Raw genomic sequence first — 27,973 nt, 5'->3', positions numbered from 1 at the left:
AGAGAGAGAGACAGAGACAGAGACATAGGCAGAGGGAGAAGCAGGCTCCATGCAGGGAGCCCGACGTGGGACTCAATCCCAGGTCTCCAGGATTATGGCCCAGGCTGAAGGCGGCGCTAAACCGCTGAGCCACCTGGGCTGCCCTGAGCCACTGTGCTGCCCCTCAATTATTATTCTAAGGTAGATCATACAGCCTTGCTTAAAGTCATATGCTTATCACTAAATATTTATGGTGCGGTCACCATATAGCAGGCTTCTATTCTGGGAGTCGGGGATATAAAGAGACAAGAGTGACCTTCCCTTTGCCTTACATTGGATGAAACACACACACAGACAAGAACATCGCCTGAATTATGCCTCAGCATGATCATTCAGCTGTTCCCCAATGTGCTCAAATTAAAAAGGATTCAGATTACTGACCTTTAGACAGTGGAATGTTGGCTAAAAATGATCCCAAACCTAACTCTAGTCCTTCCTACAGAATTCATCTCCTCTTGTTTTCTTGGTGGCCTGTCAGTCTGGAATATGGTATTTGGCTTTGGTGGATTGTAAAAGTAACAGCATCACTTGAAAAAGAGCTCACTTATGCACTGGATTACCAAATTGAAGCTCCAGTTTGTAATTAATATGAAAATAAAAGTCTTTTGGAGTACAAAGTCAAAACACTTCATATCTGGGATAGTGCTTTTACTGTGAGTTCTTTTGTAGGCATCATTTTACCATTCTTTTGCTATAACCATAAAAGCCCAATGTCAGTTATATCTGGGAGCTAGAATAACATTGTTCCTGTGAAATATTAGGGAAATGCCAGTAGCTTTCACTACACCACTATTCAATGTAACTCTTCTTAGAAGCATATCTCAACATAGGCCTTTTTAGAAGCATCTCTCATAGAAAAAATCTAATAAATCCATTTGCAAAATGCTGGATATAGTTGCCAGCCCAATTGTTATGGCAGGAAGTCAATTGCCTAACAATGATTAATAATCAATGAAGAATCTAGGATCTTAATGTCTACCAGCTTGCTGACTAGGACTCTGGCTGAGAGGTACATTTTGCAGTGCCTGCTAAGATCTCCTTAAACAAAAGATACTGAAGTGCTATTTTCTCTCATACAATAAAAAAAATCATGCCACCCAGGAAAATCTTTCTTTGATCCATTCCCTAAACAAACTGAAAAGCTACTGAGAGGATTATAGGCTTTTTCTATCAACCACCCTGAGCCTGAGAGAACACGAAGAATCCTGGAATCCATTTTGAAAAACCAACTGGACTAATTCTTCTTTTGTGGGAGAGGCCCAGAGGATGGGAAGCTGATTCTTCTTTTTTAACCTGCCATCTTCTGTATTTGCACAGATGTGCATGTAAACAAGTGATTCACATGCACCCATATGTCTTCTGGTGACTGGCAGAGCACAATGAAAAGAGAGCAGAGACAATGAAGAAAAAGCACCAAAGGAAATAACTAGCAACTACATCTATATTTTCTCTAAGGTGATAGTTACTAGAATTATTGGTTACTTTGTATTATGTTTAATTAAAGCCAACAAAATGGATACCAACCAAACATTTTTAAGTATTATACTAAAAACTTTAAGCCTGAGATTTTAAAATTTTAAATAAAAAGTCAATATCCTTTATGTGGAAATTTGATGCTCAGTTTCTATTTGAAAGTTATTGAATTTGTTTTCACTTGAGAAAATTACTAAATGTCCACTTGACTGTCTGGGAAACTGAAAACCAAAAATTGTTGACTTACTCCCTCCCTGAAGGCTCTTAAAAGGCAGCTAGTGAATGCTATGTTTGAAATCATAGTGGGCTGCACAGGGCTGTTTTCTCCCTTTGTTGGAATGGAAACTGAAGGCATTTTGATTAATGGATTTAAAGTCTGCACAGTTTATTTTATTCTGATTTTAGAACTGCATTTGGGATTCTTTGCTAAAAACACGTATTACAAGAATTAGATTTCTAAAAAATTGATCAGAAAGAAGTGACAATTATTCAGGTGAAAACACACACACGCTCATACACACATGCACACACAGGCATTTTAGAAAGATGGTAAGATTCAGGATTTCTCATCATGTCTTCATTCCTAAGAGTGAGATCTCAGGATAAATGTAAAGAACAGTTGTGGTTAAAGGCTGGGAGAGTAGAATGGACCGGTTGCTTTCAAAGAGGCAATTCCTACGTCAAATATCATGGAACCCAAAATAGCTTTCCTATTTTCATCTGTGTAGACGCTTAATGAAACACTAATTCAGGATCTGTCTGTAATGTTAAAGTTTCTACCCTCCTTGAACTGTAGTAGTGTAAAAGATAACATACCGCAGAATGTGGTGACTGTTCTCACTTTGTCCTCAGAGTTGGAACTGTAGTTGAGATAACAAAATTCTGTCTCTGCCTCAAAATTGTAAAGCAGTTCCAGAGAAGACAAATTTCCTCCCCTACACATAAAACCCTCACTCTGGCTCTATCTCTCAAGAAACCCTTTATCAGACGCTTTTAGCAAGAATGCTCCAGAAGCCTGCTTGAAGGAAGAAAACTTGAAAGAGAGGACCCAGGACAACAACAGTATAGCTTAAAGCACTTTGACACACACTACAACATGAATGAACCTTTAAAATATAAGTGAAACAAGCCAGACACAGAGGACAAATACTATGAGATTCCACTGACAGGAGATATGCAGGATAGGCAAATTCATGGAGACAATTGAGAGCTTACTAGGTGCTGAGAGGAAGGAGGATGGTGAGTTAATGCTTAATGGGCACAGAACTTCTGTTTCAGGTGATGAAAAGGTTTTGGAACTGGATGGTGGTGATGGTTGCACAACAAGGTGAGTGCACTTAATGTATCATATGCTTAAAAATGGTTAGACAGTGGGACACCTGGGTGGCTCAGTGGTTGAGCATCTGCCTTTGGATCCGGTCATGATCCCGGGGTCCTGTGATTGAGTCCCACATCGGGCTCCCTGAAGGGGGCCTCCTTCTCCTTCTGTTTATGCCATGCCTCTCTCTCTCTGTCTCTTATGAATAAATAAAATCTTTTAAAAAAATGGTTAGACTGTAAATTTTATGTATATTTTACCACAATGGAAAAAAATCACCAAGAAAAGAAGAATATACAGATGACTATGGTACATAGCATATAAGCTACAAGAGACGAAAGAATGAAGCACATCGTGGTGCAAATGAGGTAGGGATAAATGTCAAGAAATGGAAGCACATACAAAAGCACCTTCACACCTTAGGAATGTGGTTTAGGAAGAGCGGGATACATGATGTACTTCTCTCACACTGACACGGTAAGCCTTTGTTTCATCAGAGTTCTGTGGAAATTTAGTGTCTTCAGTGGACAAGGACCCAGGGCCAAATATATGATAGAATTACAGGGGGATCCCTGGGTGGCTCAGTGGTTTAGCGCCTGCCTTTGGCCCAGGGTGTGATCCTGGAGACCTGGGATCGAGTCCCACATCAGGCTCCCTGCATGGAGCCTGCTTCCCCCTCTGCCTGTGTCTCTGCCTCTCTCTCTCTCTCTCTGTGTCTCTCATGAATAAATAAATAAAATCTTAAAAAAAAAAAAAAGAATTACAGCTGAGGGTGGCAAGGCAGGGGATGTGCTTAAGTAGCAACAGTGGAAATTGCCCTGGGAGGCTGAGAAAATCCTAACTGGGGGCAGGTGGGTTCAGGGGCTGCTGCAGGACCACAGGGGATTTCCTGACCGCACCTTCATTCCCAAGGTGCTTTTATACTTGTGGCAAATATCAGTTTCCACAGCCTTAATATGTGGCATAAAATCTCAACCCAGATGGACTTTAGGGTCTCTAAAACAAATTTGGTTCAAAGTTTGAAATGCAGGTATTTCTTCTTCCTAAGAGGAATTCTTACCTCCCAGATCTTCTCCAGCTGTTCAAGGATGTTGGAAACCCCAGGAAACAAAGGTTGACCCTGGAACATTTCAATAAAGATGCAGCCTGCACCCCTAGCAAAGGAAACAAGAGTCAGCCTGACACTTTCAAGGGAACCATACATGCGAAAGTGAACTACTAGTATTTCTCCTCCCAGTAAATATTTTGGGGAGTTAAATATGGTGCTATTAAAAGTCTTGGAAAAGAAAAAAGAAAAAGAAAAGTAAGAACAACCTGCAGCTTTAGTTAAAATGATATGCAATCACATTTAGGAACGCAGTAAAGATAGCAAACGGTTCAGCTCACTCAAGTTCGTTATCCATTTTATGGGAGGAGGCAAAAGTACTGAATCTCCAAACTGAATACTATCTTTTTTTTTTTTTTTTTGAATACTTTCTTTCACGGAATCTAAGATGCTATCATTTTTAGAGGCACCATTAGTATAAGTAACTATTAGGAGAAAAAACTCCTACAAGTTAAACCGTGACACAATCAGAATGTTTCTTTAGCAGCTATTGAGAGGGCTGTTATACATTTAATTAGATTATTTTATTATATGTCATACTAGTGTATGCAAAAAATGGCATGCTAAAGTGAAATAAATTGGTTTGGGTACTCCTAAAACTTTTTTACATTCAGCATTTGACTCAGACTCTTTGATGTCTGTTTTTATCCATGGGATCATCCTCTATATCAGGAGTTTGATGATGCAGCATTTCTTAAAATAATCCATAAGAAAACTAAGAGTCATCGGTGCTGGGCTTCTAAGCTGACCTTGAAATTATATAGAGTTAACCTACTTTTGACTCCTGCTTAAAGAACGCTACTAAACATGTCTGATTCACTGCCTCTCCACAACCATTTGGTTCCTAGTTGAAAAAGAAGGAAAAAAAAAAAAACCTTCTCCTGTCTGCAAGACTTTCTTCCAAGTCACGGATGCCCATTCTGCAACTCTTGATGCTGGCATTTGATGTTCACATATGTGCAGTGGTAGCTGCGGTCACAACTGCAGCCTGCCTGATGGCTTTGGTAAGACGCTACCAACTATAAGGTACATCCTGACTTAGCAGAGACTATATATCTCCCAATAGATGAAATAGGGTGAAATATAAAATTTATTTCCTAGGTAGTCAAACTGGAGGGTAATTCCTAGGGACAGCAAGGGGTAAGATTTATTTTCCTAATAATATGTTTTTATTCATATAAGTATTTTTTTCATATAGGTCTTTTGAGAGATAAAAATGTTTCAGGTGATTGATCACAGTGATTATCCTCATGGTCCTATCCTTTGACTCCAAATTCTTTTCACTGTAACACATAATTTTGCAAACTCCCTTATCCGTCTTGACATTTTCTTGTGTGGCATGGTAAAGAAGCATAGTTAAGCCAAACAAACTTATTATCAAGATCATTTTAAATATGGTCTTTGATATTATATATTTATTACATACTATAACTTTTCATTTTTTTCCATCTGATTACAGACACATGCTTTTTAATTCCTTTTAAATTGCTTGTGTAGGAGAAAGCAGATTTCTTGGTAAACAAGTTTAAGAATAATTTTTATCTTGTGTCTGGTTTGAGGATAGAATTTATATTAAAAAGAAAATTAAGTCAGTTAAGCATCTGCCTTCAGCTCAGGTCATGATCTGAGGGTCTCGGGGTCAAGCCCTGAGTTGGGCTCCATGCTCCTCACTTACGGAGGAGTCTGCTTCTCCCTCTCCCTTTGCCCCTCCCCTCTGTTCATGCTCTCTCTAATAAATAAATAAACAAACAAATAAATAATAAATAAATAAATAAATAAAAGAAAAAATGGGCAATTGAAATGTCATTGTATCTTATCATGTCAAAAGTTAAAAACTGTTTTCATGACCTAATATTTGGCTTACATTTAAAATAAGCAACTGGCTTATTTTTAGAACTTTGCACATATATAAATAAAATATATCACATTATTGGCAATTTTGAAAAAGCCAATTTGGATACAATGGCCACCATATTTACTTTTTAATGATTTTTCATGTATAAGAGACACCTTGATATGTGATACAACCTTGATATGTGATACAAGAATTTTGATCAGACAAATATAACTTAAGAATCTGGTAAATAGCATCTTGAGGTGAATTTTTGAGAATTGCCATTTAATGCTCCTCATTAACTTGCATTTTAAAATCCATTTTTTAGGGGGCAGCCCAGGTGGCTCAGTGGTTTAGCATCGCCTTTGGCCCAGGACATGATCCTGGAGACCTGGGATCGAGTCCCACGTCGGGCTCCCTGCATGGAGCCTGCTTCTCCCTCTGCCCGTGTCCCTGCCTCTCTCTCTCTCTCTGTGTCTCTCATGAATAAATAAATAAAATCTTAAAAAAATAAAATCCATTTTTTTTGGTTTCTTATCTTTAAAGCAACAGCTATAAAAGGTATGAGCTAAACAATACATGCAGGAGATTAAAAGTAATAGAAAACTGTAAAATGGTAAAAAAGCATCCTGATTGCTAGCAATGGTCAATTATGAGATAAGTCAACTAGGAAACTGAGTTGGTGAATACTATGAAATGGTCTCCATCCATGGTCCCTGATGCTTTCTCTACACATGCTAGAAAGGTCTTAAACCATTTTATTTTGAGATGAAAAAATGTGTGTGTGTATACAAAACATATATGTAATTGTATATGAACTCATATGAAATAAAGATGGAAATGTACTGGCTTTTGAGCCAACCCTCCATCCAGTACCCTAACACTTTCCAGAAACGCCAGGGACTCACAGGCCACTAAAAGGCCAGATAGTATTTTAAACAGGGTTTAAAACCAAGGGCATTGCCAGGTTTAAACCTGTAGCCCACTTTTTTCCTCCCCTCAAAAGGTTTTCATTGCTTGAAAAAAGCTTGTTTTTTCGTACTAGTGGCTGTAGGGAAGTTAGAAGGAAGTCCTTTCTTTAGCAACTTCTTAGTCCTTTGTCTTCTACTCTACTAGTAGTTTACAAAACTATGTAAACTACTGGAGAAAGCTGGACATTAAGGCCATTATGCAAGTAGTACACTGGAGTTTGTGTTACAGAATAATATGCTAATATTGGCTGAAATTCTCCATCTGCATTTGTATGGTTGGTGCCTTACAGGCATTCTCTTGAGTCTTTTTATTTATTTTATTTTTATTTTAAAAGATTTCATTTATTCATCTGACAGAGTTAGCATAAGCAGAGGGAGTGGGAGAGGGAGAAGCAAGCTCCCTGCTGACCAGGGAGCCCAATGTGATCCTGGGACCATGACATGAGCCAAAGGCAGATGCTTAACCAGCTGAGCCACCCCGGTGCCCCTTCAGTCTTTCTTTTTAAGTTTCACCTCAGGGTAGATTAAAACCTTTCTCACCTAACAGATAAAGTCTAAGGATACTTATATATAAAATACACACACACACACACACACACACACACACATAGAAAGACTATGTGTGCATCTGTGTGCACACACACCCCTGGGTGCCCATGTGCTCACTTAGGACACTTGCAAGACAAACAAAATTCCTAAATCAATTATATTTCAATACCTGAAATATCCATAAGTACTATAAATATCAATGCATTAGTAAGAAAATAAATCTGTGTATCTTAAGTTTGAAAAACCAAAGATACTTTCCAGGTGTAAGCATTGTTCTTTAAAAACTACACAACACATCTTCCTATTTTTTTTCACTTGTTCTTCAGAGCTATTATATTTTTTAATTTGCTTTGTAAACAAGTTAAGTGGCTATTGTCTATTTTGTCCACCACCAGCCTAACCTTAAGCAAATGTTTGAAATATTCTGAACATTTAGGTATAGATGGGAAACCAGCTCCTATTTCTTCTCACTCATTTGCTTTGTTCTTAAATCTTCATCTTGTGGCTCTTCTTACCTCTTCTTCTTACCCTTCCTATCTTTAGGCTTCTCAGAAGATTTCTGCTTTGTGGAGATACCCTTGGGGCACCCCATGTAGATGAAGGAGAACTTCCTACACAGGGTTAAAAAGACCTGATGGCATAAACCAGTGGAACCCTTCCAGAAAGGAGAGATGCACTGGGTCATTTTATTGCTCCAACTGGGTTTCTTCAGTCAGGTTAAAAGAAACAGTTTATATGTTTTCTGCTTTTTCTGGCTTTCTTCCTAACCTTTTCTTTATTCTGAGCATGAACAAATTCTTCCATAAGAGAGGAAAAGATTCTTCAAATTCCTTAGGCAATCTCTGGGGAAATCAACCATCTCAGGAGTTTTAGGTTTTTCAGAGGTGTAAGGAGCACACAAAAGTGTTGTTGGGAGAAATGAATCAGTATTTCATTTTTCACTGTTGAAATTAATTCAGAACAACACAATGTATGACAGTGACATGACATTTCCATTTGCTTTTCCTTGAGCCACTCTTTATATTTGGAAGTTTGCAGCAGGAAATCTGCAATCTCTCAGGCAGGAACAACTTTTCATAGTCTTAAAACCAGCAGCTGCCTCAAGTCAGTTTTGAATAGTATACTTTGTGTGCCAAAATAAATCCTTCTTTAAAATCCAGTGTGCCCTGACATAGATGAACCTTGAAAGCATTATGCTAAGTGAAATAAACCAGACACAGGAAGAAAATATTGTATGATTGCACTTATATGAAGTACTTAGTAGAGTTAGATTCACATAGACAGAAAGTAGACTAGTGGTTCGCAGGGGCTGGGGGGAAAGGAATAATAGGGAGTCTTTGTTTACTGGGTATAGAGTTTTAGCTTGAGATGATGAGAAGTTCTGGAGATGGATAATGGTGATGGCTACACTATAATGTGAATATACTAAGTGCTATTTTTTAAAATGTAGCATTTAAAATGGAGGTGCCTGGGTGGCTCAGTCTATTGAACTTCTGACTCTTAATTTTGGCTCAGGTCATTATTTCAGGGTCAGCATTGAACTCTATGGTCAGTGGGGAGTCGGCTTGAGGGTTGTCTCCCTCTCCCACTCCCCTCACTCATATTCTTTCTCTAAAACAAATGAATACATCTTAATAAAGTGGTTAAAATGGTAAATTTTATGTATTTTGGCATAATACAAAAAAAGTAAAAACAAAAACAAAATGGTATAATTATCCTAAAACATTCTCACTGAAGTTTCTAATAGAATCCTTTAAGGTGGACAGCCCCGGTGGCGCAGCAGTTTGGCGCCGCCTGCAGCCTGGGGTGTGATCCTGGAGATCCAGGATCGAGTCCCACATCGGGCTCCCTGCATGGAGCCTGCTTCTCCCTCTCCCTGTGTCTCTGCCTCTCTCTCTGTCTATGAATAAATAAATAAAATCTTAAAAAGAAAAGAAAAGAAAAGAAAATCATCACCATTGGTTATCCATCTCCAGAACTCTTTCATCATTCCAAGCAGAAACTCTAAAAAAAAAAAAAAAAAAAAAAAAAAGAATCCTTTAAGGTCTAAAAGGTGGCAAAAGGAAGGAAAAAATGATGATGGGAGATGAAAGAGTGTTGGTTTTTTTTTTAAGATTTTATTTATTTATTCATGAGAGACACACACAGAGAGAGAGAGAGAGGCAGAGACATAGGCAGAGGGAGAAGCAGGATCCCCACTGGGGAGCCTTATGTGGGACTCAATTCCCGCACCCTGGGATCACGACCTGATCCCAAGACAGATGCTCAACCGCTGAGCCACCCAGGCATCCCAAGAGCGTTGATTTTAAGTGCTGGGAATAACCAATACATCCTACTTACGTATTTTCCATAATCTGTTTACTCTGGGCCCCCACTGACACTGAAGCCACCAGGGCTCACTGTGAATGAGAGGCTCTGGCACTCTATGGTATCATTAGTTTCTTTAAGACAAAGGCTTTAATGCTCACCCGTGGTCATCTGCCTCCTAAAATGCACTCCGTTTCAGGCACCTTTGTGGTTCAGTTGGTTAAGCAACTGACTCTTGATTTTAGCTCAGGTCATGATTTCAGGGTCGTGAGATTGAGCCCAGCTTTAGGTTCCATGCTGGGTGTGGAATCTGCTTAAGATTCTCTCTCTCCTTCTCCCACTGCCTCTCTACTCCAATAAATAGATAAATAAATAAATAGATTTAAAAAATGCGCCCAGTTTGTACCCTATGGGGTTTTGTGGCCTAGCACAATCAGATTTTTCCCTTTTCCTTTGGAAATCTCCCTACTTCTTTCCTCTTTTACCACCCTGAAAAGAAAAAAAAAATGGGGGAGAGCAATTGCAATGTAAACACTCAAGAGCTAATAATTATGTAGAGAGAGAATGAATAATAGTAAACTCAATGAAAGATGCCTATTGCTCTATTTTTCCATTACTTTTTGAGTTTTACAAAACAATAATAATAAAAAGAACAAATAAGAACAGATAAGAGTAATGACAATGATTTTAACTCACAATTGAATTTCTACTCTCTGTTATCATTTCTGATTAAATTCATGAAACATTTATCAATGAAATAACATACATTTTTGTGTATTTTGTATATGTAAGGGATACATAGCTTAGGATAGACATAAAGAACTGGTAGGTGAGCCGAAGAAATTCTCCAGAATGCAGCACAGAACGTTAAGGAGACAGGAAATATGAAAAAGAGGTAAGAGCTGTGGATAACAGAAAGACATGGTCTGATAGTCTTTCCTTAGAGCTCCAGAAAGAGAGATGGGAATAGAGGCCACATTCAAAGATGAAATGACCAACTAAAGAAACAATTCATAACAGGGAGAAGCACAATGTATACTCAGCAAGGTGAGTGAAAAGAAACCTGCACCAGACATCTTAAAGTGAAAACTCTACAATATTAAAGGCAAAAAAATTCTTTAAAACATCTAGATAAAATGAGAGATCACCTGCGCTTGTAAGACAAGGCTAAAAGCTAACTTTTCAACCATTAGACTAAATGCAAACTTCACAATAGCATCAATGGAAGACAATCAGGGGGGTGATATCTTCAAAGTTCTAAGAAACAATAAGCATCAATCTGGAATTACATCCCCAGCAAGCCTACCTTTCAACAATGAGAGTTTATCTTAAGACACAAAAACAGAATTTGCCATTGATACTAAAGAATATTCTAAGAGATTTACCCTAAAAGAAAGGAAAATTATTCCAAAAGTAAGATCTAATGTGCACAAAGTAATAATGAACAGTTTTAAATTTATTTGCACTTAATGAAAATAGCTGTAAAGTACATAAAGCAAAAATGAATGGAATTATGACAAATCAACAATGTCGTGAACAATTTCAACACACCTTTGATTGATAAACAGACAAAAATAATATGAAGATTTGGACGACACAATTAACCTTGAATTTTTGAACGTATGTAAAACCTGTACCCAACAATTCAGGAATCTGCATTCTTCTCAAACACATGTGAAATATTTGCAAACTCTGATCACATACTAGGGCAGTGCTTCTTATGCTATCTTTGGTGAAACACCAGCTTTTTCTCAATTTTGGTGATGACTTAATTTTGAAGATTTCAAACTTAAAGAAGAGTTGCAAGAATAGTAGAAAGAACTCTCTTCAAACAGATTCACAATTGCCAACGTTTTGCCACTTTTATTTTTTTCTGTTTTTTTCTGAGGCAGTAGAGAGTAAGTTGCAGATCGTAATTCTTCACCCCTAAGTACTTCATTATTTTCTAAGAGCAAAAACATTATTTTACATAATAGTGCAATAATCAAAATCAAGAAATTTAACATTGATCCAACACTACTATCTAATCCATAGTCCATATTTAAATTTCACCTTTTGTCCAACTTAGTTCCATTTGCCCCAGGATCCAATCTAGGACTATGCGTTGCATTTATTTGCATGTCTCTTTAGTTTCTTTACTCTGGAACAATTCCTCAGTCTATCTTTGCCTTTCAAAACCTTAACCCAGTAGGGGATCAAACTATGCCACCCCACAATATGCCATCTCTGGGATAAAAATTATTTTGAGCTGAAGGCAATTGAGAAAAAAGCAAACATATAATGAGCTTTCTTCTTCTCTCTATCTGCCTGAAAGTAGGACATGAATTCTCCTTGTGAGGCTGTCTGTCCCACAATTTACTGCCCCTAAAAGAGTCCAGAAACCCCTTTCTTTTGTGTTATCACTTACCTACAAATTTACCATCCTTTGTCAGAATGGTATAAAAGCCTCCAAGACTAACTGCTTCTTTGGGTGTTTTCTTTTCCTTCTATAAAGCCCCTTCCCCTATGTCATATAAAACTTTTAACATCAAATAAAATTTATATGCTTTTCTCCCAATAATGTGTTGTCAGTTTATAGGCTCATCCACAGACTCTAAGAGGATAGAGGGACATTTTCCTCTCCCTATAAACTTTTAAAAGAGGACAGGCTAGTTATGTGGCAGAAAGTCCCTCAAACAGAGTTACTTTATCTGATGTTTGATTTTTTTATAGGGAAATCACATAGGTGATGCTGTACCCTTCTCAGTGTCTTATATTAGGAGACACCCCGTGTCAGTCAGTGACATTATTGATAATATGAACTCTAATCATTTGGTGAAGGTGGTGTCTGCCAAGTTTCTCTACTGAAAAGTTACTATTTTTTTTCCTTTGTAATTGATAAGTAATTTGTGGTGAGGTACTTGGAGACTATGTAAATTTTTTATTCCTCATCAAGTTTGTGCTCTAATTGGGCACTGTCGATTCTTGCTTGAACCAGTCACAACTATATTGCATAATAGTGGTTTTCTAAGTCCACATTTCTTCTCTAGTTATTAGCTGGCATGCTACTGCAAGGACGTGCTTCCTTGCTTATCCAGCTAGCTGGCTAACCTTAGTATTGACTTAGACATGCTTATTTTATGCAGTGGGTTATAATCCATTATATACATTATTTGCTTTGATTGTAAATCAAATTGTACTCAAGTTGTACATCTTTGACCAGTTGGCATTTCTTCAAGTTGCTTCCCTTTTGGTCTATTCCTGTCATTTTGTGACCACTTTATAAAAAAAAAATGTTCTGGCTTAGATGTTCCTGGCTCATCCTATACTTTACCTGCCCTATCCTTAAACTTGGCCATTTCTCCAAAATGTCTGAGTTCTTTTTAGTGGGGAATGGTACCAGGAAATCAAGATCTAAAGTGGCAGACCAACACTTATATAAGATACAAAAAACTTAATTTCTTCAGAAATAATGCACCTAGCAGAACCAAATGCAAATCTTCCCTGAGGGAGCCCACCTCATTCAAGGCTTCAAAAAAAATCTCACAAATGAAATTTCAGGGATCCCTGGGTGGCTCAGCAGTTTAGCGCCTGCCTTTGGCCCAGGGCGTGATCCTGGAGTCCCGGGATCGAGTCCCATGTCAGGCTCCCGTCATGGAGCCTGCTTCTCCCTCCTCTTGTGTCTCTGTCTCTGTCTCTCTCTCTATGTCTATCATAAATAAATAAATAAATCGTAAAAACACACACATACACACACACAAATGAAATTTCAAGGTAAATTAGCGTATCACTATCAAAAATAACCGAACATACATGGAAAAAGAGATACCATATGCAAGAACCAAAAGAAACAATAAACAATAGAAATAGGCTTACAAGGACCTTTGTTCTAGATATGTAAGAGCTTAGAAAATTATAAACTACAAAAAGGCATTAAAGACAAACCAAATAGATGAAGAGATATACCACATTTAAAAATTGGAAAACAGAGGGGCAAGACGGCGGGAGAGCAGGGTCTCCAGGTCACCCGTCCTCAACAAATTACCTAGAAAACCATCCAATCATCCTGAAAATCTACGAATTCGGCCTGAGGTTTAAAGAGAGACCAGCTGGGAACGCTCCAGTGAGAAGAGTTCGCGCTTCTATCAAGGTAGGAAGACGGGGAAAAAGGAATAAAGAAACAAAAGGCCTCCGAGGGGGAGGGGCCCCGCGAGGAGCCGGGCTGAGGCCGGGGCGAGTGTCCCCAGGACAGGAGAGCCCCGTCCCGGAGGAGCAGGAGCTGCACCGACCTTCCCCGCGGAAAGGGGCTCCCCGGGAATTGGAGCAGGATCCCCAGAAAGGCGGGGACGCCCTCGGGCTCCCGGGGACAGTAACAGAGGAACTGCGCCCCGGGAGATGCGCCGAGCTCCCTAAGGGCTGCAGCGCTCGGCGGGACCCGGAGCAGCTCGGAGGGGCTCGGGCGGCGGCTCCGCGGAGGGGGCTGCGCGGCTCCGGGAACAGCTCGGAGGGGCTCGGGCGGCGGCTCCGCGGAGGGGGCTGCACCGCCGGGAGCGCGAATCCAACAGCGCAGGCCCCGGAGCACAGGGCGCCGGGACACAGCCCAGGATCCGGCCTCCCCCCGGGACAGGCAGAGGCCGGGAGGGCCCAGGACAGCGAGGACGCTCCTGCCTGGAACTGAGCAGATCAGCGGCCCCGCCTGGGAGCCCCCAGGCCCTGCAGGCGGAGAGCCCCGGAGCTACTGCGGGAGCTGACTCCAGGGTCCCAGAGCTGCCCCCGCCACTGTGGCTTCCTCACGGGGTGAACACCCCCCACTGAGCCCTGCACCAGGCAGGGGCAGAGCAGCTCCCCCAAGTGCTAACACCTGAGAATCAGCACAGCAGGCCCCTCCCCCAGAAGACCAGCGAGACGGACCAGTTCCAGGGGAAGTCAAGGGACTTAAAGTATACAGAATCGGAAGATACTCCCCGTGGTTTTTGTTTTTGGTTTTTTTGTGTTTTTTGTTTGTTTGTTTGTTTTGTTTTGTGCTTTTTTTTTTTTCTTTCTTTCTTCTTGATTTCTGATTGCTTACCCCGCCCCACCCCCTCTTTTTTTTCTTTTATCTCCTTTCTTTCTTTTTCTTCTCTTTTTCCCCTTTTTTTCTTCTTTCTTTTTTCTTTTTCTCTTTTCTTTCCTTCTCTCTCTTTTTCTCCTTTTCCCAATACAACTTGTTTTTGGCCACTCTGCACTGAGCAAAATGACTAGAAGGAAAACCTCACCTCAAAAAAAAGAATCAGAAACAGTCCTTTCTCCCACAGAGTTACAAAATATGGATTACAATCCAATGTCAGAAAGCCAATTCAGAAGCACTATTTTACAGCTACTGGTGGCTCTAGAAAAAACCATAAAGGACTCAAGAGACTTCATGACTGCAGAATTTAGATCCAATCAGACAGAAATTAAAAATCAATTAAATGAGATGCAATCCAAGCTAGAAGTCCTAACGACAAGGGTTAACAAGGTGGAAGAACGAGTGAGTGACATAGAAGACAAGTTGATGGCAAAGAGGGAAACTGAGGAAAAAAGAGACAAGCAATTAAAAGACCATGAGGATAGATTAAGGGAAATAAATGACAGCCTGAGGAAGAAAAACCTACGTTTAATTGGGGTTCCCGAGGGCGCCGAAAGGGACAGAGGGCCAGAATATGTATTTGAACAAATCCTAGCTGAAAACTTTCCGAATCTGGGAAGGGAAACAGGCATTCAGATCCAGGAAATAGAGAGATCCCCCCCTAAAATCAACAAAAACCGTTCAACACCTCGACATTTAATAGTGAAGCTTGCAAATTCCAAAGATAAGGAGAAGATCCTTAAAGCAGCAAGAGAAAAAAAGTCCCTGACTTTTATGGGGAGGAATATTAGGGTAACAGCAGACCTCTCCACAGAGACCTGGCAGGCCAGAAAGGGCTGGCAGGATATATTCAGGGTCCTAAATGAAAAGAACATGCAACCAAGAATACTTTATCCAGCAAGGCTTTCATTCAAAATGGAAGGAGAGATAAAGAGCTTCCAAGACAGGCAGCAACTGAAAGAATATGTAACCTCCAAACCAGCTCTGCAAGAAATTTTAAGGGGGACTCTTAAAATTCCCCTTTAAGAAGAAGTTCAGTGGAACAATCCACAAAAACAAGGACTGAATAGATATGATGACACTAAACTCATATCTATCAATAGTAACTCTGAACGTGAACGGGCTTAATGACCCCATCAAAAGGCGCAGGGTTTCAGACTGGATAAAAAAGCAGGACCCATCTATTTGCTGTCTACAAGAGACTCATTTTAGACAGAAGGACACCTACAACCTGAAAATAAGAGGTTGGAGAACCATTTACCATTCAAATGGTCCTCAAAAGAAAGCAGGGGTTGCCATCCTTATATCAGATAAATTAAAATTTACCCCAAAGACTATAGTGAGAGATGAAGAGGGACACTATCTCATACTCAAAGGATCTATCCAACAAGAGGACTTAACAATCCTCAATATATATGCCCCGAATGTGGGAGCTGCCAAATATTTAAACCAATTAATAACCAAACTGAAGAAATACCTTGATAATAATACACTTATACTTGGTGACTTCAATCTAGCTCTTTCTACCCTGGATAGGTCTTCTAAGCACAACATATCCAAAGAAACGAGAGCTTTAAATGATTCACTGGACCAGATGGATTTCACAGATATCTACAGAACTTTACATCCAAACTCAACTGAATACACATTCTTCTCAAGTGCACATGGAACTTTCTCCAGAATAGACCACATACTGGGTCACAAATCGGGTCTGAACCGATACCAAAAGATCGGGATAGTCCCCTGTATATTCTCAGACCATAATGCCTTGAAATTAGAACTTAATCACAACAAGAAGTATGGAAGGACCACAAACACGTGGAGGTTAAGGACCATCCTGCTAAAAGATGAAAAGGTCAACCAGGAAATTAAGGAAGAATTAAAAAGATTCATGGAAACTAATGAGAATGAAGATACAACCGTTCAAAATCTTTGGGATGCAGCAAAAGCAGTCCTGAGGGGGAAATACATCGCAATACAAGCATCCATTCAAAAACTGGAAAGATCTCAAATTCAAAAGCTCACCTTACACATAAAGGAACTAGAGAAAAAGCAACAAATAGACCCCACCCCCAGCAGAAGAAGACAGTTAATTAAAATTCGAGCAGAACTCAATGATATCGAGACCAAAAGAACTGTGGAACAGATCAACAGAACCAGGAGTTGGTTCTTTGAAAGAATTAATAAGATAGATAAACCATTAGCCAACCTTATTAAAAAGAAGAGAGAGAAGACTCAAATTAATAAAATCATGAATGAGAAAGGAGAGATCACTACCAACACCAAGGAAATACAAACGATTTTAAAAACATATTATGAACAGCTGTACGCCAATAAATTAGGAAATCTAGAAGAAATGGACGCATTCCTGGAAAGCCACAAACTACCAAAACTGGAGCAGGAAGAAATAGAAAACCTGAACAGGCCAATAACCAGGGAGGAAATTGAAGCAGTCATCAAAAACCTCCCAAGACACAAGAGTCCAGGGCCAGATGGCTTCCCAGGGGAATTCTATCAAACGTTTAAAGAAGAAATCATACCTATTCTACTAAAGCTGTTTGGAAAGATAGAAAGAGATGGAGTACTTCCAAATTCGTTCTACGAGGCCAGCATCACCTTAATTCCGAAACCAGACAAAGACCCCACCAAAAAGGAGAATTACAGACCAATATCCCTGATGAACATGGATGCAAAAATTCTCAACAAGATACTAGCCAATAGGATCCAACAACACATTAAGAAAATTATTCACCATGACCAAGTAGGATTTATCCCTGGGACACAAGGCTGGTTCAACACTCGTAAAACCATCAATGTGATTCATCATATCAGCAAGAGAAAAACCAAGAACCATATGATACTCTCATTAGATGCAGAGAAAGCATTTGACAAAATACAGCATCCATTCCTGATCAAAACCCTTCAGAGTGTTGGGATAGAGGGAACTTTCCTCGACATCTTAAAAGCCATCTACAAAAAGCCCACAGCAAATATCATTCTCAATGGGGAAGCACTGGGAGCCTTTCCCCTAAGATCAGGAACAAGACAGGGATGTCCACTCTCACCACTGCTGTTCAACATAGTTCTGGAAGTCCTTGCCTCAGCAATCAGACAACATAAAGACATTAAAGGCATTCAAATTGGCAAAGAAGAAGTCAAACTCTCCCTCTTCGCCGATGACATGATACTCTACATAGAAAACCCAAAAGCCTCCACCCCCAGATTGCTAGAACTCATACAGCAATTTGGTAGCGTGGCAGGATACAAAATCAATGCCCAGAAATCAATGGCATTTCTATACACTAACAATGAGACTGAAGAAAGAGAAATTAAGGAGTCAATCCCATTTACAATTGCACCCAAAAGCATAAGATACCTAGGAATAAACCTAACCAAAGAGGTAAAAGATCTATACCCTAAAAACTATAGAACACTTCTGAAAGAAATTGAGGAAGACACAAAGAGATGGAAAAATATTCCATGCTCATGGATTGGCAGAATTAATATTGTAAAAATGTCAATGTTACCCAGGGCAATTTATACGTTTAATGCAATCCCTATCAAAATACCATGGACTTTCTTCAGAGAGTTAGAACAAATTATTTTAAGATTTGTGTGGAATCAGAAAAGACCCCGAATAGCCAGGGGAATTTTAAAAAAGAAAACCATAGCTGGGGGCATCACAATGCCAGATTTCAGGTTTACTACAAAGCTGTGGTCATCAAGACAGTGTGGTACTGGCACAAAAACAGACACATAGATCAATGGAACAGAATAGAGAACCCAGAAGTGGACCCTGAAATGTACGGTCATCTAATATTCGATAAAGGAGGAAAGACTATCCATTGGAAGAAAGACAGTCTCTTCAATAAATGGTGCTGGGAAAATTGGACATCCACATGCAGAAGAATGAAACTGGACCACTCTCTTTCACCATACACAAAGATAAACTCAAAATGGATGAGAGATCTAAATGTGAGACAAGATTCCATCAAAATCCTAGAGGAGAACACAGGCAACACCCTTTTTGAACTTGGCCACAGTAATTTCTTGCAAGATACATCCACAAAGGCAAAAGAAACAAAAGCAAAAATGAACTATTGGGACTTCATCAAGATAAGAAGCTTTTGCACAGCAAAGGATACAGTCAACAAAACTAAAAGACAACCTACAGAATGGGAGAAGATATTTGCAAATGACATATCAGATAAAGGGCTAGTTTCCAAAGTCTATAAAGAACTTATTAAACTCAACACCAAAGAAACAAACAATCCAATCATGAAATGGGCAAAAGACATGAAGAGAAATCTCACAGAGGAAGACATAAACATGGCCAACAAGCACATGAGAAAATGCTCTGCATCACTTGCCATCAGGGAAATACAAATCAAAACCACAATGAGATACCACCTCACACCAGTGAGAATGGGGAAAATTAACAAGGCAGGAAACAACAAATGTTGGAGAGCATGCGGAGAAAAGGGAACCCTCTTACACTGTTGGTGGGAATGTGAACTGGTGCAGCCACTCTGGAAAACTGTGTGGAGGTTCCTCAAAGAGTTAAAAATAGAGCTGCCCTACGACCCAGCAATTGCACTGTTGGGGATTTACCCCAAAGATTCAGATGCAATGAAACGTCGGGACACCTGCACCCCGATGTTTCTATCAGCAATGGCCACAATAGCCAAACTGTGGAAGGAGCCTCGGTGTCCATCGAAAGATGATGGATAAAGAAGATGTGGTTTATGTATACAATGGAATATTCCTCAGCCATTAGAAACGACAAATACCCACCATTTGCTTCAACGTGGATGGAACTGGAGGGTATTATGCTGAGTGAAATAAGTCAATCGGAGAAGGACAAACAGTGTATGTTCTCATTCATTTGGGGAATATGAATAATAGTGAAAGGGAATATAAAGGAAGGGAGAAGAAATGTTGGGAAATATCAGGAAGGGAGACAGAACATAAAGACTCCTAACTCGGGGAAACGAACTAGGGGTGGTGGAAGGGGAGGAGGGCGGGTGTTGGAGGGGAATGGGTGACGGGCACTGTGGTGGACACTTGACGGGATGAGCACTGGGTGTTTTTCTGTATGTTGGTAAATTGAACACCAATAAAAATTAATTAAAAAAAATTGGAAAACAGTATTACAAAGGTGTTAGTTATACTCAAAGAGTTCTACAATTCCAGTGCAATTCTAATGAAAATCCCATGAGGATATTTCATGAAATTTGAAACAATGAATCTAAAAAATATATGAAAAATCATGGGGCACCTGGCAGGCTCAGTCCATGCAACCATTGATCTCAAGGTTGTGAGTTTGAGTCCCACAATGGTGTAGAGATTACACAAAAATAAAATCTTAAAAAAATAAAATGAATATGAAGAATCAAAGGGGAAAAATAGCCAAGGCACTCCTGAGGAAGGAGACGAAATAGGTGGGGACACTTGTGCTACTAGATATCAAACATTATTATAAAGCTGTAGAAATTAATATTGTGGGACAATGGTTCAAGGACAGAGAAACTGACCCCAGCAGAACAGAAGAGAGCCCAGACACAGACCTCTGCATTTCTGGAAATTTGATATATGAGAGATTTGGCATGACAGATCACCGAAGAAATTGAGTGAGACAATTGGCTGGCACAGACAAAAATCAATTTCCAGTATATTAAAGATTTAAAATGAAAGGACAAACTTTACAACTTTTAAAAGAATGTATTGGAAAATATCATTCTGACCTCAAGGAGGGAAGAATTTTTTAAACAAGAAACAAAAGGGCTAACCCTAAATGAAAAGATTGAAAGATCAACAATATTAAAATTAAGAACTTTTGTTCAAAAAGACAACATAAAGATATGAAAGCATAAGCCATGAACTGGGGAGGCTTCTTGCAACACATATAACTGATAAAAGGTTGGGGCACCTGGGTGGCTCAGTGGTTGAGCATCTGTCTTTGGCTCAGGTCATGATCCCAGGGTCCTGGGATTGAGTTCCATGTTAGGGGAACTCCCTGAGGGGACCCTGCTTCTCCCTCTGCCTGTATCTCTGCCTCTCTCTCTCTGTGTCTCTCATGGATAAATAAATAAAATCTTAAAAAGAAACCTGATAAAAGGTTAGTATTCAGAATAGAAGAACATGTATAAAGAAAGAAAGAAAGAAAGAAAGAAAGAAAGAAAGAAAGAAAGAAAGAAAGAAAGAAAGAGAAAGAAGGAAAGAAAGGGAGGGAGCACAGAGGGAGACAGACAGACCTTGCTCCCTGGGGAGCAAAATTGGCCTTGGTTGAGAATTACTGATGTATACATATATATGGTACATTTTTTTTTTATGTGTGCGTTTTGTTTTGTTTTGCTTTTAAGTAGGCTCCATACTCAATGTGGAGCCCAGTGTGGGGTTAGAACTCATGACTGTGAGATCAATCCCTGAGCTGAGATCAAGAGTCAGACACCTAACCGACTGAGCCACCCAGGCGCCCCTATATGGTATATATTTTTTGAATGTTTTAAATGTTCCATAATAAAACAAAGTTTAAAAGTGATGAGTACAAGTTTCACTCAGCCTGTAAGCACAACTAGGAAGTAATCATTAAGTGCTGAGAAAACCAGAGCCTGCTGCAGGGCCTTTGAAGTGACGGCGTAGAGTAGTATGAGCTGACAGTTTCAGGAGGATTTTGACTAGCTGGTGATATTTCTAGAAATGGTACTGGGTATTGGGAAATCAATGACTCCAGATACACTGGAGGAATATTTCTGCAATGTTTCTCAATTCTTTGGGAAATCCAAAAACTTAGGTTAGCCTTTTAGAATACTATGTAATTTTTTAAACATCTATTATTGATTTTTTTAAAGAAAAACAAGACCTTTTGTTTATATAAGACCTTCTAAGGAACTGAAGGAAGTCCATATATTTTGTTACCTTTGAGGGGTTGGCTCTGATTGCAAAGTCACACAAATTTAACTGTGGCCCCAGTTAACTGGAACATTTCCAGAAATAATGTAACATATCATCACTTCTCTAGGATGATGAGTGATCCCACACTCACTCACTATTGCACCCTATTAATCCAAGAGCTTCCCCAATGATGTGGTTCTACTTGGAAACACCTGTCTGATTCTTATACTTACACTATAGCCCCCTTTAATCCCTCATGGAGAGAGTTTATTTCCCTCATTTTAAAAATGGAGAAACACAGACACATAAAGGATACATACTTTTCAAGATAGCATAATCCAGAGTAATTAATTAGAAACAGAATTGGTGCAAAAATCGGGTTTACTGAATTGTGGTCTGTGTGCCTTTTTCCCTAAGCTCTGAACTGTGCTTGGGCATGCGTGAGCATTAGTGTGTAGAAGTGTGTATGTGTGTGTGTGTATCTGTGGTTGGGGAGATGTGTGTGTGTTTCTCTGAGGACAAGGGGGAAAGACAAAGGACTGGAGAACCAGAAGGAGAGGCATGGTAGAAAGAATATCAGATTCAGAATATGCCTTTGGCCAGAACTCTCTGAGTCTCAGTTTTTTAGCCGTAAAAACTCGCAGAATGATTGCAAAAGTCAAATGAGATGTGTATTTGAAAGAAAGCACTTTATGTTTCTGTATATAAATGTGATTGTCATTATTAGCACTATTATTTAAAATGCAAGACAGATGATAAAGGAATCTGCATGGGTAAAATGACCCACATTTTCTTCCTTTTCTTGGCCCTGGCTCTTACCATATGTCCAGTTCAGAGGAATATTCAGTGGCTCCCAGCAAGGCATCCGGAGGCCGGTACCAGAGGGTCACAACTTCTGAAGAGTATGTCTGGCTGGGAATGGACTTCGCCCGGGCAAGACCTGACCGAGGAGGAAAAACACAGAACTCACTGTCCTAGGACATCCCGCAGAGCCAGGAAGAGATGCTTGCTACCACAGAGTCAGTAACTAGCAGAATAAGAAACATTTAAAAAATAAGACACAAATTTTGGGGGCTTTTAATAGAGCTACTCAACTCTCTTGACCCTTGTGAACCTCCTTGTCAAGTGAATTTCTCAAGTTTGGGTCTATTTTGCAGCTAGATGTGGCCTCCTGGCAGCTAAGTATAGGGAGGTGAGTAAATTCTTCCCTATATGATAAAAACAGAACTGATGTGCGAACTTCCAGATCATGCCCTTTTGGGGGGATTAAGCCTTCTTTAAGCCCTTTTCCTTTTCCTCGAGGCTATAATGAGAAGGAGGTGACAGCCGTCTTTAAACATGTAGTTGGGGCAAAACCCTAAGGTTGGCGGGGGCCCCATGACGGAGGGACATGGGTCAGGACGCCACGGGGCCACCATACAAGCTCCAACTACTTAGGTCAGCCTGTTATATGAGACAAAGTTAAGCTTCTAACATGTTTACGACCTCTATAATTTAGGGTTTCTGTAATAGCAATAGGACTCAATGCACAACTAATATGGTCGCCCTCCATTTTTGCAGACCAGGAATCCCCAGTTTAATAAAACACAGGGTAGGGACTGCTAATCCAAATTAATTAGTTTGGTAGGACCTTGGACACATTGCTCTCATGTTCTGCAATATAAGAGTACTTTTTTTTTTAGAGCTGGGGGAGGGGCAGAGGGAGAGGAAGAAAGAGAATCTAAGTGGGCTCCATGCTTAGCATGGAGCCCAACATGGGGCTTGATCTCAAGACCCTGAGATCATGACCTGAGCTGAAATCAAGAGTTGAACACTCAGCTGACTGAGCCACCCAGGAGCCCCTGTCGGTACTTCTGCCAACTACCTAATCTCACAGAATCACATGATCTAGAACTGGGGAAAAACCCTCAGCAGATGAGTTCTCTGTTGTGGCAAATCGACAAATGAATATCTGTTGAGTGCTTACTTATCCAGATGAAAGCTACTATGTCAGAAGAAAGTACTGCAGCTATAGTGCAGCCATTTGATTGATAACTGGCCAACAGATAAGAGTGGTACCCCAGCTCCAGCTTTTCAACAAATATTAACTGAGCATCTACTGTAGTGTTTTTATGTTTAAAAACTTGCTTACACTGATAAGCAAAATGGACTCAGGCTGCCTTCATAATTCTTATAGTCTAATGGAAGAGACAAAATCACCACACAACATATGTGTGTATATAATTATAAACTGTAATAAGTGCTAATATGGAAAGATACAGTGATACCCCAGGGAAATCTGCATCACTTTGATGGGAATAAAAACCTCAGGTACTCCTGCAGTGACAGCTCTGTTGATAGGTGAGCAGGAACAAGTGCCATGGAGCCTCTGTTCCAGCAGGAGTCCATTCTATAATGTGGGGTTTACCTCTTTATCCTGGATCTATTCTGATAAAATTTTTATATCCACTCAGATATAGGAAAACCTACTAGGTAGAGTTCACTCTATACACGTCTCTATAAAGATTGGCAGTGGGGCAGTGGAGATGCCCAAGTTTTCGGGTCTGATTAGACTGGGGCTTGATGGAATTCTAGGAAGCTCCCAATCTTGCCCTGTTTCTTGCCCAACACTTCCTATATGGTAGTTTGACATCCTCATAAAGCATCATGTTCCACGGGCCTCCACTTTTAAAAGACCGGGCCTAGTCAATGCTTTAAACATGTGCACACAAAAGCATCATTGTTCAGAGCCCAGAAGGAGACTCGAAGGGAGACTTACCAAAATCAGCCAGTTTGAGCTCTCCCAGGTGACTGATGAGTAAGTTCTGAGGTTTCAGGTCCCTGTGAAGAACGTGTTGGTGGTGGATGTACGCCAGGCCCCGCAAAAGTTGAAACATGAAAAGCTGGAAGGAATGAACACCTTATCTAAGCAGATTTGAGCCACTATGTGTTGATTTCTCCTCTAAATCAAAAACAGTCAACTGAAAGAATATAGTAAAAGTGTCTCTTCAGAGACCAAAAAAAAAAAAAAAAAAAAAGATTTTACATTCAGAGAAGGGGGAAAAAAAGACAAGAAAAGTCAAATAAGTAGACCATGTCCTAAAAACAAAGGGAATCTGCCTTTTCCTGACATCTCTTTTCTTTGATACTGGAGGAATTACCCTTCCTTAAAAATCTAAAGGGAAACTTTGAAGTTTCCTTTGGAACACTAGTTATTGATTTAGATGTGAAAGATTTAATTTTTTTCCCACCAATGAACTTGGCATATGAGATCAAAGTTGACCTGGAAATGATATTCTAAGGTTTACAACTGCTTAAGTTTTCCAGGCTCTCTGATATGAAACCCTTTTCAAAACATAACACAAGGAGACCAGACTGGGAAATATATCTTTAGATGGTATTAGGAAATAAAGGAACCATTATCTTTTTAAACCTATTTTTAAAGCCTGAAGTTCAAAGTTGGAAACAAACTATAGTACAGCCGTTTGACTAAGAAGAAAGAGAGATCCCCCCTCCCCCCAAAAATACACCAAAAAAAGAAAAAGAGAATAAGGAATAAAGAGTATATAAAAGAAAGAAGAAGGAAAAATATATTCTGGGCCCAAATATTTTAAATGTTGTGTGTGGTTATAAGGCATAGAAACTGAAGACATTACTAGGTTCTCACCAATGTAGAAGCTGAAGGAAAAAAAAGAATACTTAGCATTCCAATGTCTTTTGCTCTTTTCCAGTGCCACTGGCAATGGAGAACTGAAACACCAACATTAGTGTTTACAAAGATCCATGCCAACTGAGAACAAGTTCTGGCAGTTTAGAAAAGAAAAGCCCAGCCCCAGCATTCCTGGAGACACAGACACCTAGCCGATGCAGAGCTGTGCAGATAAACCCACTTTTTCCATCATATCTTGGAAATTAGGAACTGCAGAGATGCTGGGACCTGTACTGGCCTAACAATGACTGGGAGACATTGGAGCCAAGCTGAGGCAGGCATGGTCTGACAGGGGCAGGGGCCTGGGTTAGGGTGGGGGTTGCCCACCATGACACAGCTGTGGCCATGTATTTCCATGCAGGTCCCACATTGGGCTCACAAGCCATTTAAGAATGTTAAAGATTTCTTGAGACTCCTACTTCACCGGTTCTATGAGCTTTCCCAGTGTTCTCCCTTCTTGGTGCTTTGCATACACACACTCTTCATTTTGCCATTCATTCATCAAACCACTAAGCTACCAAAATATGAAATTCCTATACCAATGTTTAAACCTTCTAATCAGCTATAAATATAAATGTTTCTGGAAAAGACAATATAAAGAACCCACGAAAATTGCAGGGAAAAAAGATAAGAGGCTATATTACGTGCTTACAGGTATGTTTTTCAACAGGAAAATACTAAAGAAGGAGGGAGCACAAGACAACTGAGGGCCAAAGACAGAAAGGAAGAAGGGGAAACATTTATTAAAAGCCAAGGACCTTTTGTAATCCTCAAAGTAACCCTCAAGGGAGATATGCTTGTCTTTGATTCACAGATAAGTAAAACTGGGCTCAAGGAAACTTTAAAAACATGTCAAGAGACCATCAGGGCCGAAACTCAAACTCAGACCTGCCTAACTCCTCTACATCATTCTGAGAAACCAAAGAAAAGAAAATGAAACCATGACAGGGAAAGGGAGAGTCAGCTGGCTGAGTCAGAGGCAGAGCTTCTTAGTGGGCCAGCCTGAAAATGCGGTTCATGTTGGAGTGTAGACTGCTCTCGCTAATTAGTCACGCCCGCGTCCCACCTTCTTGCTCTTTGGTCCCTTTCCTGCTTGGCTTCACATATATGTCCACAAACATTCATAAATGGTAAAGCAGTACAGTATTAATGGATGGCATTTTATAACCACACTTCTTAAAACTACAGTCTGCCCCAACTAACCTCGCCACCCACTCACTCTTGAATCCTTTGCAACCTGTATTCTCCTTTCACGTTGCCAACGCTTCACCAACAACAGAACACAATCCAATGGCATTTTGGCATTTTCTCAGTCAACATCAAGCCAGATTGTGGGTGATTCTTTCCAGAGAGGCTTCCCATACCCCAGGGTTAGTTCTGTTTTCAACATAGTGAGGCTCTTGGGAACAAAGTAATTTCACTGGGCTAGTGCCATCTGGGCCAGAGTGAGCATTTTCACTGCTGCCTCTGCTCTGGGGAACTCATCCCTATTTCCATTTGCTTTGACTGGAAAACTTCTTTGCGCTTCCACATACCCCTAATAAATCCCTCTATTTATTAGTGTATCCCTCGCAAATCCACAAAGTAGTCAAGTATGACTGCAGTCAAATGTAGTTTTCAAGACAGTCTCCACCACGCCGTCCCTGAGACTGTCTCTTCCCTTGACCTTCCCATGAGAGTGTGGTTTTTTTGAAACCTCTATAGTCTGAAAAGCTGCTTCCTTTTGTCTCTTGTCCTGTTCCTCTTTCAAACCCTACAGGCAAAAGTTCTATAATCAGTTCTTTTATCTTTGTGTATTTGCTCTTTTGGTTATCTACTCTCTTGTCTTCAACTACAGACATCCTGTACCAATTACACCCAAGTCTGTATTTCCAGCATCTATCTTCCTCCTGGGCACTAATCACCTCTCTGATTGTCTACTGTTCATTTCCCTTTCGATTTCCATCTCAGCTAACAGCTCACCATGTCTAAAACAGGACTCTTCCTCCTCCCCTCCAAATCAACTTCTTCTGTTTCTGTTACTAGAGCTATAATTACTCTGGTCAATCAACCTAGAAGAAGAAACCCAGAAGGTAAGGCCTCACCCTAGACTTCCTGAATCATTCCTAGGTCATTTGTCTGCTTGTTGAAGTTTGAGAAGCACTGGGCTAGCCCACATCAAGAAACTCCTAACTGGAACCCCCTACTCTTTAATCCATCCCACAGACCACAGTTACATACATTTCCTTCAGATCATGTTATTCCCTCTCAACTCAAACCCTTTTAATGGCCCTGCTGTCTAAGAAATATAGTCCACATCTTAGAAAACAAGGCTCCCAGCCACCTAGCCAATCTATTTTTTCCAGACTTATGTACCCCCATCTCACTTGGTGTTATTCACAAATGTCCTGTAATAGTATTGGTTCATATTTCTTATCTCTTGTTTTTGGTTGTAAGGTCCTTGAGGGTAGGAGTTTTGTCTTCTGTGTTTTTTTATCCCTCTAAGTCTTCAGCACAGTGCCCAGTATAAGAGTCACTCAAGCCTGAAAGTGTTTGTTCCCAGTTATTCTTTCTCTGAGTGTTCTTCTACTTAATAGCCCTAGTTCCTTGACTTTTCTGCTCTCTCCTAAGTTATCAGCAACCTGCTTATCTTCACCTCCTTGCTTCAGATTAGACTCAGTTTAGAAGCCTGACCATGACTTTAACCTCTCTCGACAATCTTCTCAACTC

At 40.1% G+C, this 27,973-nt stretch overlaps 1 protein-coding gene across 3 annotated transcripts in view; it reads right to left on the bottom strand.

Annotated features, from left to right (window-relative positions):
• CDK15 (cyclin dependent kinase 15) overlaps positions 1-27,973 on the bottom strand; it is an 86,626-nt gene that overhangs the window by 37,272 nt on the left and 21,381 nt on the right. For all 3 annotated transcript variants that reach the window (XM_041737487.1, XM_041737488.1, XM_041737490.1), the window contains exons 7-9: positions 24,335-24,458; positions 22,396-22,516; positions 3,891-3,984 (exon numbers count right to left, since the gene is read on the bottom strand). In XM_041737487.1, coding sequence (XP_041593421.1) covers positions 3,891-3,984; positions 22,396-22,516; positions 24,335-24,458 — 339 coding nt within the window. The remainder of the gene's footprint in view (positions 1-3,890; positions 3,985-22,395; positions 22,517-24,334; positions 24,459-27,973) is intronic.

The sequence above is a fragment of the Vulpes lagopus genome, chromosome 22 (genome assembly GCF_018345385.1).
Source record: "Vulpes lagopus strain Blue_001 chromosome 22, ASM1834538v1, whole genome shotgun sequence".
NCBI classification, from domain to species: Eukaryota; Metazoa; Chordata; class Mammalia; order Carnivora; family Canidae; genus Vulpes; species Vulpes lagopus.
The sequence above is the reverse complement of the archived record's forward strand: the minus strand, read 5'-3'. Positions and strand labels throughout refer to the sequence as shown.